We start from the raw sequence: 13,743 nt of genomic DNA, 5'->3' as shown, positions 1-13,743 counted from the left end.
GCATCATGTATGATAGTGCACAGATACGTACGTGCGTGCAGAAATAGCAGAGTCATTTCCCATTTGAAATTAGGGTTTTGCTGTTTATTGGTTGAGGTTTCAGTGGTGAGCAGCCTCTTCTCCCTGACCTCCACCCCAAACTCAGCTGCTGGAGCATGGGCTTCACCTCAGGGTGGTTTTATAAGAATTGCTTTGTCTCTCATTGGCCTTTCAGTTAGAGATCCCATTTATCTAAGATGTCTGATCACTGAGCTTATTTCTGGTCATGCGTTTCAGTTAGTTTTAGGTATATCCACTAGGGCTGATCTATAAAGCAGCCTCACTTAACTCTTTAAAGAAACTGTAATGTAATATGTGCTTATTAAGGTAGATGTGATTAGATTCGAGGCATCATTTGGCTGTTTGAGATAAGTGCTTCTGAGCGAAGGGGAATGGGAGAGCAGTAACTGATTGTTTTGCCTCTGTAATAGGCCTTACAAGTAGGTTCATGCTCCCTATTGTCATATTCCAGTACATCAGTAGATAGTTTTGCTCAATGCTGTCTTGTTAGATTTGTAAGGCATAGGCCTAGCAGCATTTCTGCATCCTTTGTTCCTTTGGTGCACAGCTTCACCCAGTAAGATATAGTTTCATCATAGGCAGTATTAACATTGCTGCATACAATGTTTTACTGGTACAGTGGAATGAACTGATGCCTCATTACCTTTAAGTACTGTTAATTACGTTTTTGTCTGCTCGAGCTGGGATATATTTTTAACAGTGATCTGAAGACTGGGCAATATAAGTGGCATAGATGAAGCAGTGTTCAGTGTGTTTTATCTACAATTTTCACAACCTTTGAAGGATTCATTCTGTTTAAGAACATATTGATCAAGGCGTAGTTATTTTTTCTTATGGTACATGGGTAATATGCTAGACATGACATTATCATCTCTTTTGATGGCTTTATATGTTAATATTTTTTTGTTTGTTACCTCTGAGGGACTTTAATATGGTCTCTTAAGGTCCAGCATAGTCAGCAGAAGTACTTTCAGCACGGACGTCATTCAGTAACTGTTGATATTCTTGGGAAGTGTCAGTGAAAGATATTACTCATCCTAAATACCAAATGCCTGTGCAGTTTTTTTCATTCCAACTGTGTGCTCTTCAACGTAAGCCTGGAGGTGTTTTTTTATTATCCTTGAGAAAGTACAGACCTGTTTTCCCAAACCAAGAGTCTCTTCATTGGATGTCATGGTAATCCATCCTGCTCTGAGATAGTGATACTTTAATGACTGTAACTTTCAGTAACGCTTTTGTGATGAGGTTGTATTCAACCTATCTTGTGTACACAAACAAATTCCTTTGTGGCTTGAGGCAAAACCATCCAGCTGAGTCCCAGGCAGGTGGTGACCGCCTGCAACGTGGGCCGGTGGGACAGCATGGCAATGACAGGAGGTGGCTTCCTAACAAAGGGATGGGCTTGGCTGCCCTCCATTCCTTCACTGGGTTACAGGGGCATCAATCAGCAACCATTGCTGAAATTGATTTAGCATCAAAAAGTACGGAGAGAAACAATTTCCTTTAAGAAGCTGCTGGTTTCAGAGGTCCTCAAAAGCATCCTGCAATGGACCTCTTTGCTCAGTATTAGTGAAATTGTGGAAACTGAGGTGAAGTTTATCCTGAGAAGGGGTCAAGGTTACAATTTTCAGGTGTGGCTATGATTAGTTATACTCTATTTGCATGTAGTTTGAGAAATAAAGAAAAAAACAAACCCACACCTATTCTAATGTAGATTTGTTTCAGGTACAATGAAGAAGTATCTGTTATAAAAACAGTTTTGGTACTGACAGCCTTGAATGTTCTGTTGTGGGTTGTTGGCAATCTGGTCACTGGTAGTAGGCAATTTGCTTTTTACATAAAAAATAGACGTTAAAAAAAGAAAGAAAAAAGGGAAGTCACTTTTGAATGATAAAAAAGGGAAGGCCCAGGGGAAGCCTGTGCCAATGAAAGTTGTCTGCAGATCCAAGTGGCGTGGCTCAGACCCCACTGGTGACATGATGAGCAGTGTCATGTGTTTTGCAAATTGCAGCAGGCACCCTGGTGGCCATGGATTGAGCTAAATAGAGAGCATGTTTCAATCACATAATAGCTGGAATAAAGGAACTGACAGCGTGGTGCTGCTCAGCAGGCCTGGCTCTGCTCAGGTGCACACACACACACCGCTGGCACACGTGTGGCCTCGCACACTGCCTGTGCAGTGCTGACACACCAAGGTTGTGCTGGCTTCCATCTGCCATCCCTTACACATCGGTGGTTTTCTTAATAAAAATGTATTTCTAGCTCTAGGTCATGCTATAATAACACTTGGATAAGTATTAGAAAAGCAGAAGTCTTGATAGATTTTTAAACGTTGATGGCTCCTATCTGGTTCTTACCTCTGTGTTGCTTTAGCTGTCCTCCTTCCTTCTGAGCACAGAGCACACCTGGCTTTGGTGGAGCACTGTAGCTGCTGGCCATGCAGCTGCTGGACAGGACTGATGTCCAGTGCCTGTTTCTTGGTTGGCTGGAGGGCTGGGGTGTGCTATTTCCTCCCATTGAGAGCTCTACGTGCTGCCACTGTAACATTCCATCCCCTGCCAATCCGAGGGGAAAATGTCTGGAGGCTGAGCCAACTCCTACTGAAGTCAATGCTGAAATGCCCGTTGACTTCAGTGGGAGCTGGATTGGACTCCAAAAAAGAAATTGAATGTCACTGATGGTTGGTAGCCAGCCAAGATGCTGCCCTTGTGCGTTGTTTATCTTCTGAGGTGTGGTTTTGTTGGTTATCAGAAGGACTGAGAAGAATTTAAACTGGGCTGAATCAGCCTTGTGTGTAAGAGATGTGAGCAGCTGTTTTGTGTGTGGGTATGTATACGTGTGTGTATGGAGGACATTTACCTATGTGTATGTACAAATAATACAAATAAGTGTGTACAAATATGTATGTACAAATATGCAGCCCTTGCTTTGTTGTGCATTTTTCTGTCTCCAAAACCTAAAGGAATCCAATGTGTGGTTCTTAAAAGTTTGGAAGAAAACAATCTGGTTAAATATTTGCACAATTTTATTTTTATATGCTTATACGTAGGAAATCACCTTAATGAATAAACATAAGGAAAAAGGAGAAATACACGTTGAAAGTATTGAGAAGAATTAGAGTTTTTTTGGCAGGAGGGGAGGCTTCTGTTATTGAAATGGCATTTATTATTGAAGGTAAGCCCTTTTTGACAGATAGCCCTGCCTATTGTCAGTGTTGTACATATCTTTTCCTTCTATTTGGCAGTCACCAATCAGCATTCCCAGCAGCACAGAGAGCACTCTCCACCTCCTAGTTTTGTCTGATAAGTAAGGTGAATTGCTGGAAGCCATGAGGATGTTTCACTTGAGAGAAAATGGACCAGAAATAACAGGGAAATTCTTCTGTCAAGCTTTCCTGCCTTTTATTCCAACCTCCCTTATTTGAGCCCAGAGGATCTCATCTCTGAAGTCACTGACAGCGCTTCCTTTGATACGGAAGGGTACTACATCAACCGCTACATCTGTCACGAGAGGGAGGCAGGTCACACTTAGACTTGAAAACAAAATGAAAAGACCCCAGAATCCCTCAACCTTCTATTAGCAGGGCACACCACACATCTGGCAAATATGTGTGCTTTAGAAAGCTCTCTATATTGAATGGTGTGCCCTATGCCATGCGTAATGGAGCTGCTGTCATCTATTATGTATTATGACATACAAGCAAATTGGAAAATAATAAATGGGAGGCAGTAAAAACATGAATGAAGAGGCATTCCTGCACATGCATTGTGGCTCTCACACTCAGCACTGCTTCTCTGTCTGCTTATGTTTCTGCTTTGCTCAACGCAGCAGTCAAAGTAACAGCTTGTTAAGTTTGAATCGAAGGTGCTCTTTGAGGGGTAATAGACTGGGTGCTTTTAGGGCTTTTCCAACATGCTTGTAGTACACAAAAATTAGTTCAGTTCCTTTGTTTTAAGACCTTACACGGGGAGAGAGTTTTCGTGTTTGCCAATATCTTGGATACTGTTCGTTGCCAATAGATACCATTTCCTTATCCATCACTGATGCTTTGTAACAAACTTAACATGCTGTCCAAGTGAGAGGCTTTGCAGTGGCAGAGTTTTAACCACAGCTAGAATTTCAGTGCAGTTTGCATTTTCTTTGAGGAAGTCTTGGAAAATGGGCATAGGTTAAAAAAAAATAAAAAAATAAAAATTGGGGTTCCTCTATGCGAAACAAAACAAAGTGCTATTTTTGCTATAGCAAAACTTGTTAGGCAAAAAAAGCAGTGTCATTTCTCATCAGATCCTTAAATGCTTTGAAGCAGCCACATGAGCTCAGTAGCAGACACGTATAGTGCTTTGTACCTGCAGTAGCACAAGAGAGTCAGCTCAGGGGGGAAAAGGTGAGTTTCAGTTTTTCACCACATCTTTGGGGTCTCAGAGGTTTCTTTTAAGGTACTTCTTGGCATGAGAACCTTCATTAGTAGCAACACTTAGCAAGACAGGAAAATCGATCACTCCTTAGCTCTGGAAAGCAAAGTAAGGGTTGCACTGTAGACCATCTAAAATCTTAACATGTGAAGTGGGCATATTTTGGTTTGAGTAAGTATAGATCTCTCTGAAACTGACCTCAGGATGCTTGTAGGGCTCTCCTTTATTTTTTTGGAGCTTCCCCACAGTGCTGCTCCTGTCCCAACCTCTGAGGTCTGACTGAGGAGATAATGAGTGTTTGGGAGCTTCTTGCCTCCCAGAGAAGGAATTGGGGTCATTTCTTCTGGTGAGAAGAAAAGTAAACTTTAGAAAAATCAGGTGCTTTGCAATTCTTTGATTTAGATTAAACTGCATCCTTGGAGTTATGCTCAAATCTATAAGTGAGGGTTTTTTCCTAAACAAAAGAAGCTTGTTTCTGGGGCTAAACATAGATCAGATGTGAAACCTAGCAGTAGTTGCAGTCAGGCTCCTGCTTTTGCACTTTGATTTACTTTCAGCACAGAAACGTGGATTTATTGCTCTCGTTAACGGTTCACTGCTCTCATTAAAGATGAGCCCAGCGTTGTGCTGAGTTTCATTGCTCCAGGAGGGGGAGGATGAGCGAGGAATGCGAATTCCTTTGTTTACTCCTGGAGTCTGAGGCCGTTCCCTTGGATCCAGGAACCCAGGCATGGTTTGTCACCCAGGTGCCACTGCCAGCCATGGATGTCACCTTCCTGGTATCACTGCTCACAGCGTGGCTCAGTGCAGCCCTGTGGCAAAGGGCCCGCTGTGTGCCTGTGAGCAGAGATGGCTAAGGGAAAGCCTGGTTGGATTTCCAAGGTAGTTCCAGCAAAGAAAGCCATTTCAAAGGCACGGTTCTGGCTCCCAATGTGTTATTGATTGCTTTCCCTTGGAGCCTTTGCATGGTGCTGTACAGCAGTTAGCATGGGCACCTGGTTTGCTTTCTAGGGATGTAGTTAAGGAGATGTTGTTCCTGGATTAAAACCTGAGCGCTCACTACTGAAGACAGAGGAAAGGTATTTGTCATGGGTGTTAAATACTAAAACATCAAATCCCTAGGCTAAGAGAGTGAATGGCAGTGCAGCACTGATTGGAATCACTATGTACTAACTGATTGTAACTATATTTGTGGAAAACGTTTCTCTACCTGGATAACGGAGTATCTTTGTATCTTTACTGTTCTCATCCCTGAAGAGATTTTGGTATTTGAACGTTTTGCAGCCTCTGGTTGTTTAGGGACATGTTAGTGTATGTGCTGCTGTGATGTCTGAGGATGAGTGTCTTTAATTAAATGGTGTTTTCCTCTTGTTCCTCTGAGAATTAAAGCATCTGCCTGCAAGGAGCGTGGAGATTACAGAACGTACAGATCCTTCAGTTCTGAGCCCTGGTTCTGTAAAGTGTTTTCATTCTTCAGACTACAATCAGTGAGAGGGAGAGGCTGGCCAGAAAGAATGGGGATTCATTTCATTATTCACTTCTATCAGTGGCATTGAAAAACGCTATTAGATCTCAGCAAAAGCCACAAAGACGGAAATTTTAATGTCATTTAAGGCAGTACGGAGAACTACTTGCTAATCAGTTAGAAAAATGAGTTAAGTAGTTTGAAGTGCTGCTGTAAGCGTGCAGTATTATATCCCTCAATCTTCTCTTTCAGATGTGGCTTCCCACAGCTTGAGACGTTTCTTTCTTGTTGCTGCGTGAAGCAGGAAATGGCTTTTGCTGGGGGAGTGTGAATTTGGCTTCTGCACAAAACGCTCTCGAAATCGCTGAATAAACAAACAGTAAAAGCAGGAGAAATGATTCCTTCTCCCCTTATCAGTTATAGAAAGAGGATTACTTGTAATGCAATAGGTTAAAAAACAGCAATCAGCATTGTTTTTTAAGTTGATCGTGCCCTTTTAATTCTCCACTGCTGCAGTTCTAATCCTAATACAATCTAAACATAATCATCCCATGAAGAGAAATGGGCCTTTTAATAAGAAGTGATTAATGCTTATGGGAGTCATATGTTTCCTTTTTCAGAAAACATGTCTCCAAGTTGACCTGTGTGGTTTGGATAACACACAGGGTATTATTTTCCATGGCTGAAGTCCCATGTAATGATCTGAAAATGTAAGCCATAGCTTTTATTTTTCTCACCTCCGTGAAAGAAACACCACCACCAAAACAGGCAGATTCTTGTATCCCAGCTCTGCTGTCTGAGGATGTCTGCAGGCTGGCGTGAAGTGGCTCAGAGAAGTGACACCAGCAGCTGTGCATCACCCAGCAGTGCCTGCTGCTCACACCGATTTCTGCAGGTGTAGCACATCATTACAGCTCTGAGCTGTGCCCAGACAGCAGCAAGCATCCCACAGGCTCACAGCGTGAGGGAGAGGTGAACGCTGCACAAAGGAGGGATGTGGCTCTGGCTGCTGCTCAGCACACTGCCCTTCCTCCCCTGCATCCTTCAGTGAGGCTTTGTGCTTGTTGGGGCGCATCACATTTGGGCTGGGAGGTCTCATCTTCAGTGCGAGATCCATTATTTTCCTGGGTTGCCAGGTTTGCCGTGGAGCTTGGAGGGATATTTGTGCTGAAATCATCTTTAAATCCTTCTCTGGAGAGGAGTGCCTGCCCTGCTTTCTGCACACGTCTGTGTCAATATCAGTTCTCATGTAATTGCACTGCACAAAAGTAGGTCTCTGTCATTTCAGTGGAATGGGATTTATTTGATGAAACCTCATAAAGTAAGAACTGCAAAGAATGCTTCTGTGTTGCAGCTCAAGCCATAGAATGATCATGTGACATTATCCTGGGCTTATGCTCCTCTGTTAGGGAACAACCTGCAGTCGGCTTTGAGTAATGTTACTTTGCTGCAGAAACCATGAATATGAAGCATAAATCCTTTTTAAGCCTCCCAACTTTGATTGCAACAAATGCTTTTACAAAAAACCTTTCTTGGATGGAGAAAACAAAAACCAAAAAACAATGCTATCATCTTTTTTTTAGTCGTCCTACAATTTAGTTGACATTGGGGTTTTGTTGTATCTGTAAGACAGCTGGATTAAAAAAAAAAAAAAGAAGATGCCAAGGAAATTAACTTAATTAAATGAGGGATATCTTCTATAAAATTATTCTAAGTTATTGTGGTTCAAGAAGCTGCTGTTCCTATTTTTCACTGAAACATACCCATGGTAAAAACAATGATTTACAAGGCAGCAATTGGTGAATTATTTTCCAGCTATGTAGTCTAAGGTGAAATGATGCTGCAGTGAAATCAGTGTTTTGATTATCAGACTTTGCAAGTGAGAAGCCCATGAAACATTCCATCATTGCTGCAAGGCAGGTGAGAAGCTCAAAGCGTAATCTGGTACGTATGTGAGCATGGTGATCCTGTGGGTGCAAGCCAGCAGGGATGTTCCATGTGGGACAGTGGCATCACAACAGGGTGAGCAGGATGGAGGCTGGGGCAATGGCAGTCTGACTGCAGCCTTCCAGCATCCCCTTCTTGAGACGAGTTTCACAGCTCAGCTGCTCACACTGTAGGCTTGTTGGGAATTTAATTGTAGGTTACATGGTCGTGTCACCGAGCATCCTTACAACAGTCCATTAATAGTTAATGGTCAGACGTGTCCCAAAAGAAACAGTCTTACAGATGGAGTCTGGTGACATGTAAGTGACACGTTTGAGCCTCCTCCAGTCCCTGGCTCGATGTGACAGTCACATCCCACGCTGCCAGCCTTCCCAAGGGGTTGGGGTGGTAAAGGCAGATGGCTTTAAATGATCCCTGTTAAAGTCACTGACCCCTAAGTTTTGATAGGCTTGGCTGAGGTTAATGGTTTTGCTCTTCTCTGTGCAAAATGTTTTTGGTGGTATCAGTACTTTTGAATTGGTTTTGAGACATTCAGTCATTTTAATGGTATATTTTACTAAAGAGGAAGAAAATATTGTTTGTGAGGTTTATGCTTGACACCGTATTTGTGCCATTTTTAATACCATGTGTTTAACAGATCCTTGGATGACAGGTGGAGTATTTCAGTAATCCAGGTACCAAACATTATCATCTAATAGATAAATAACCAGGCAAATCTACTAGTGTATCTTTCACATCTTCTGTACATTCCTGTACAAATGTACAATGCATTTAAAATCTGTAAAGTTTGATACTCAGCACATGTAGATGTAAAATGCCATAGCTAACAGTCACCATCATAAGAGACATTATTTATTTAGAGTGCTTTATTAGCCTTGAGTTGCTGAGTAGGCAATCACCATGCAAAAATGGCAGCACATACAGCAGAAATGTTTTTGATGTTACCCTAACATCACGCTGGCATGAAAAAAGAACCTTTGGCTGTAACCATCCAGAAGTGTTGGTTGCAGTGAGTGAGGCCTAGGGTCAGGTCCATGGCTTCCATTGGTAACTTGGTCTCCAGGAAAGGCATTACTGCTTGGGCTCTTTTGTTGTGTTTGAAATATGTGTCTTTTCAGACCTGTCAGTCGGTGCAGTGTAAGTGCCCATTTAAGTAACATACAGAAGAGATTGACCTCAGAAACGTACAGCCAGTCCTACAGCCCTGGCTCTGATCTCATCAATAAAGCAGATCTGAATTATTCATGCAGGTTTTATGAGGATCATCTCTGAAAATGATCGATGGCGGTGAGACTGCAGAACTCATTCCTCCTTTTTATATCCAGATCATCTCCCAGTGGGATTACAGGAATGAAAACCAAAATTCATCTTCAACGCTAAATTGAGCATTTTAAGAAATTGCTTTTTTTTTTTTTTTTTTTTTTTTGTTCATTTGGATTCTTCACATGCTATGTGATAAATTGTTCAGCAAATACTGAATATCTTAACTTCATGATATTTTAGATGCTTTAGAAGGTTAGATCTACTGGAACCTGTGTGTTGCCTTTAGGAATGCAGCTCTAGCCAGTAGCAAAGAATGTGCAGGTGTAAATGTGAGGTAGAAAACAAAATAGAAGACAAAATAGCAATTTCTATCTCCTCCTCCTCAAGTATTTAGGATTGCAGCTGTATCCCAAACAAGTCTTTGGAAGTTTCTGCTGCTTCAAATTGATCAGCCAGATTAGCATTGTGGATATGAGAGGCTGCTTAATGTCTGGAACAGCCCTCCAAACATCCTGCCCATGTCAATTAGAGGGCAATATTTAAATAAGAGCTCTGCAATCAAACTTTGGAATCCTTTATTTTGGCTCATTACTTTCCAAGCACTCCTGTATGGTAATGGAGCACAGTTTGCTTTTGTTGTTCTGTGCGTGTCGTAAGATACCCATGACTTTTTTTAATGTGAGCATGCACTTGCACTGTTTATACTGCTGTAACGTAAATGTTGGAAGAACCTGAGACATTGGAAGATTCCCAGTGAGGTAGAAGGCATTGAAACCATTCTGCTACAAGCTATTTCATTTTGACTCTAGTCTGTGGGTATTAACTGTGGGTGACCACAATTTGATGGCTGTCATGCTTGAAGAGGGCAAGCAGAGGCAGGGGCAGCAAGAAATCCCATTCTTGCTTACTGTGTGCTTGCCAGCAACAGTGACTAAGGGATATTTTTTGTCCTAAAATAAGGGACGACTTCATAGCATGTGCTTTACAAAAAAAAAAGGTAAGGTCAGTTCTGAGGCTGAGTTTCCTCAAGGAAGGTGGCAAAGAATTCAACACAAATTACTCCCCTTGTTTCTTCCTGAGGTTAGTGCAGCAGGCTGGCAAGACCTCCGAGCCTCCAGATGAGAACAGAACTCCAGCTCCCCTGGCTGCTCCTTGGCTCTCCCACCTCTCCTTGTCTGTACCTGCTGTAGGCTGTTCACTGTGTTCTATTGACTGCCTTTCTATTTACTGCTTGCTGGCTGTCTTCCAAGAGGTGAAAGAGATGGACTACAAGAACATTTCTAGTTATTTTGTACACTATTATTGTCATCATTTGGTGTCTTCAACAATCTATATCTTTTTTGCCCATTGCATAAAAAAAACCAACAACAACAACAACAACAAAACAACCAACAAAAAAGGATGCAGATGTAAAAATACAAAATATACTCTCAAAGCAAGCTCCCATTGATTACCTAAGCTGGCCATTGCCTTTTGGAATGTATGAATGTATGTTCTATCCTACAGCTTTTAATTCCTTATTTTTTCAGAAATCAATTCTTCATGGCTGCAGTTCTATACTTGCACAACCAAGTCATGCATGCCCCCTAAATGATGAGCTGGGACCAACAGTTCTGCAGTGTCCAAGACCCACGAGTCCCTTCTTACCCTGCCTTCTCCTTGCCTGGAGCTCCAGAAGCATGGTATAGAAGATGAAACAGGCACTTCCCTTTGGCACAGCCTGCTCACCAATGGGTCTGTGCCCACCACCACTGGCAGTCTGTTCTATGTTATGAACTTTAAGGCAGTGGGGCTTTTTTGTTGTTGTTTTTGTTTTTTTCCTGCATACCCTTTATTTCTGAGAGAAATGACATTATGAATAGAGCTGGCTGAAATATGTAATTTCCTTTTTACAGGAAATCCTGTTGCTCTGGGAAAATCTCTTGGTATGCTTTAAAAGTACAGCTATGGTCTTAAAAATATCCTATGGAAGAGAGACCAAGCAGTATTTTCACAAGGGAAAGCTGAACTGGCTCAACACAGGATCTCATTTTCCTAGGATATGCAGTGTAGACCTTGGAGTAATGTCCTCGTGTGTGCTTGCAGGCTCTGTGCTCTCTGCCACATTCCAGGCAGTGGCAAAGAATGTTCTTCTGATATTGAGCTTCCTTTCAGATTTCTTTTTTAAATGCCATATTTTGTTGGTGCAATTGCTTCCCATAACAAACTCAGCAGCATTTGAATTATGGTTAAGGCAGTTCTTTCTGGTTACATTGCTGCTTATGCTGGAGTGCATGTGAACGTTAAATGTATTGGATTGGAGCCTTTCCAAGATTATTAAATATTGGCAAAACAAAGATGTGTGCTGAAGCTCAGGTGACACAGACAAGCTCAACATGTAGGAATTGCCCTTAATTCTGCTGGTTTGGATGATAGCATCATAGGTTTATTTTTATGACAGGAAATATTTCTCTACAAGGTAAATATCAAATTGCCTTTTCGCTTGATGCTTCTACTTATGAGTTTCCTGAACCATCTCAGTGGATGTAGGAGAAAATGTTGCTCTGTTGAATGACTATTGTATAGCTTTGTTTATGGAAGTTCTTTGTTCTCAGCTCTCCTTAAAATATTTCAACTTAGGGCACGATATGTGTCTGAAGGGATGTAATTCACACTGCTGCAGCCTGCCTCTTCCCATTCACCCATTCTGTAGCCTGATGACTGTGCGTGGTTTAAGCAGTGACACAGAGAGGTATTACAGCCGTAGAAAGAACTGATACCAGGCAGTTTTGATGAGCTTCTCCAGGAAGTGGTGTAAGCTTTGGGCAGACAAATTTCCTAAAAGGTGAGAAAACCACCCAAAGCATCTGGTTACACCAGGGAAGAGGGGTCGTGATGTTCTGCAGAGTCCCCTCTATTGCTCAGGCTGGTGGTTGTGGGTTCTTTTCTTACCCAGTTCACAGGAGATTTCCTACTGTGACAGATTTCAGCAGGTGTAATAGGATGCAAATCCAGTACTTGTACCTCTGCTGACATCGATCTGCTTAAAATAATCATGAGCTTTAATAAAGAGAGCAGAATCTGGCAGCTCTGAGGTATCGTTTGACTTCAACAAAGTGAGAGGAGTCCTCGTTGCAGCAGGATGGCTTGTGGGGTGCTTCTGGTTTCATTTCACAGCATGTTTGGTCCCTGCTGCACTGTCATGCTGAGTGTGGGCAGCCATGGGGACTGCAGTCCAGCCTTGAAAAGAATTGCTAGAAATGAGCAGATCCCTTTTCCTTCAGGAAACTCTCAATTTGAATGATTGACAACACCAGGACTCAGCACATTTTATAGCTTGTCTCACCGTGTGTAACAAACCTATGTGTTTATCTTTTGAAAAGGGCTATGGGAAAATTCTGCATTTCCAAATACAACTTGTCTCCTCTAAACATGAATCTTCACTCTACTCACTAGTCCTGCCTGCTAAAGGAAACTCTCTCTCTCTCTTGTTTTCCCCAGGAGCTCTGACTCAGAAGAAGCATTTGAGACCCCAGAGTCCACGACACCAGTCAAGGCTCCTCCATCACCTCCACAGCCACCACCCGACACGGAGGTAGCCGTTGTAGCAGACATAGCAGAGCAAGAAATAAAGCCTCAGCTGCCCTTGGAAGACACAGGTAACAAGCATGCAGTATGGGACAGGTTGCTGCAGGACGTGTTTGTGTTAGCAGAGACAAGGAACAGATGCTAACAAAGTGTCTTCTGGAAGATTAATGAGTTTATACTCATCTTCATCCACTACAAGAGGAAAAACCCAGTTGCTCGCTGGAATCAAGTACTAGAGAATCTGCCATAACATTTGACAAATATTCTAGAAAGTTCATCTTTTCTTCATTATTTTTTTCCATTCCCTCCTCCCAGTACTTTAGGAGCTTTACTAAGAGAGATGCAGATGCTGTTAACAGTGACAGCTAACAAAATGTCACTTTCAGCTGTCATCTGAAGCAGAACGGAAAGAAGAGTAGAACATCTAACAATAGTAATGAGCTTTTTGGTGCAGTACAGAAGTAACAAAGCAGTTCACATGAGTGTGCGTGTAATGCAGATACATGAAAATGGTATGCACTGACAAAAGAACTTTCAAGAAGAGAATACTGCATTAAAAAAAAAACAAAACAGAAACTTTTGTCTCTAAGAGAGTGTTCTTTGTTCTCCAAATTGAATAATAGAATTTGAGGGAGTAGAAGCACTGTATTAGCCCAAATTAGCTTTGTTTGGGTTGTCTGATGACAGCTGAGCAATTTAAGATTGAATTCCCTATTATGCTGTCTATTTTCCTATCCAAAAGCCAAGTCATCTTGATTACCTGGCTGAAATGTGGAAAAGTGATTTTACTAAAGCTCACTTGTGTTTCATATGCATAATGGAGGCTTTTGAGCTTTGGTTTCAACCTTAGGGGATATGACAAGTCTTGGAAATATCCTGAGCTATCCTTATCTCTGTCTATCTTGAAAATATTTCTAGGGCTTATTCATGAAGTGCTCTTGAAGATTGTTGTTATGCTAAGAGTTTATAAGAATGTGAAAGGACAAACTGGTCCCATAAAATAGAAATGAAATACTGAGATCTAGTAGT

The 13,743-nt window shown here is 41.9% G+C and overlaps 1 protein-coding gene across 1 annotated transcript in view; it reads left to right on the top strand.

Moving 5' to 3' along the window:
* TACC2 (transforming acidic coiled-coil containing protein 2) overlaps window positions 1-13,743 on the top strand; it is a 115,107-nt gene that overhangs the window by 64,178 nt on the left and 37,186 nt on the right. Inside the window, exon 9 of the mRNA XM_052677138.1 lies at window positions 12,628-12,785. Within this exon, the coding sequence (XP_052533098.1) occupies window positions 12,628-12,785 (158 nt within the window). The remainder of the gene's footprint in view (window positions 1-12,627; window positions 12,786-13,743) is intronic.

The sequence above is a fragment of the Tympanuchus pallidicinctus genome, unplaced genomic scaffold (assembly GCF_026119805.1).
Source record: "Tympanuchus pallidicinctus isolate F22 unplaced genomic scaffold, pur_lepc_1.0 scaffold16, whole genome shotgun sequence".
Taxonomy (NCBI): Eukaryota; Metazoa; Chordata; class Aves; order Galliformes; family Phasianidae; genus Tympanuchus; species Tympanuchus pallidicinctus.
This window is presented reverse-complemented; position numbering and strand designations above follow the sequence as displayed.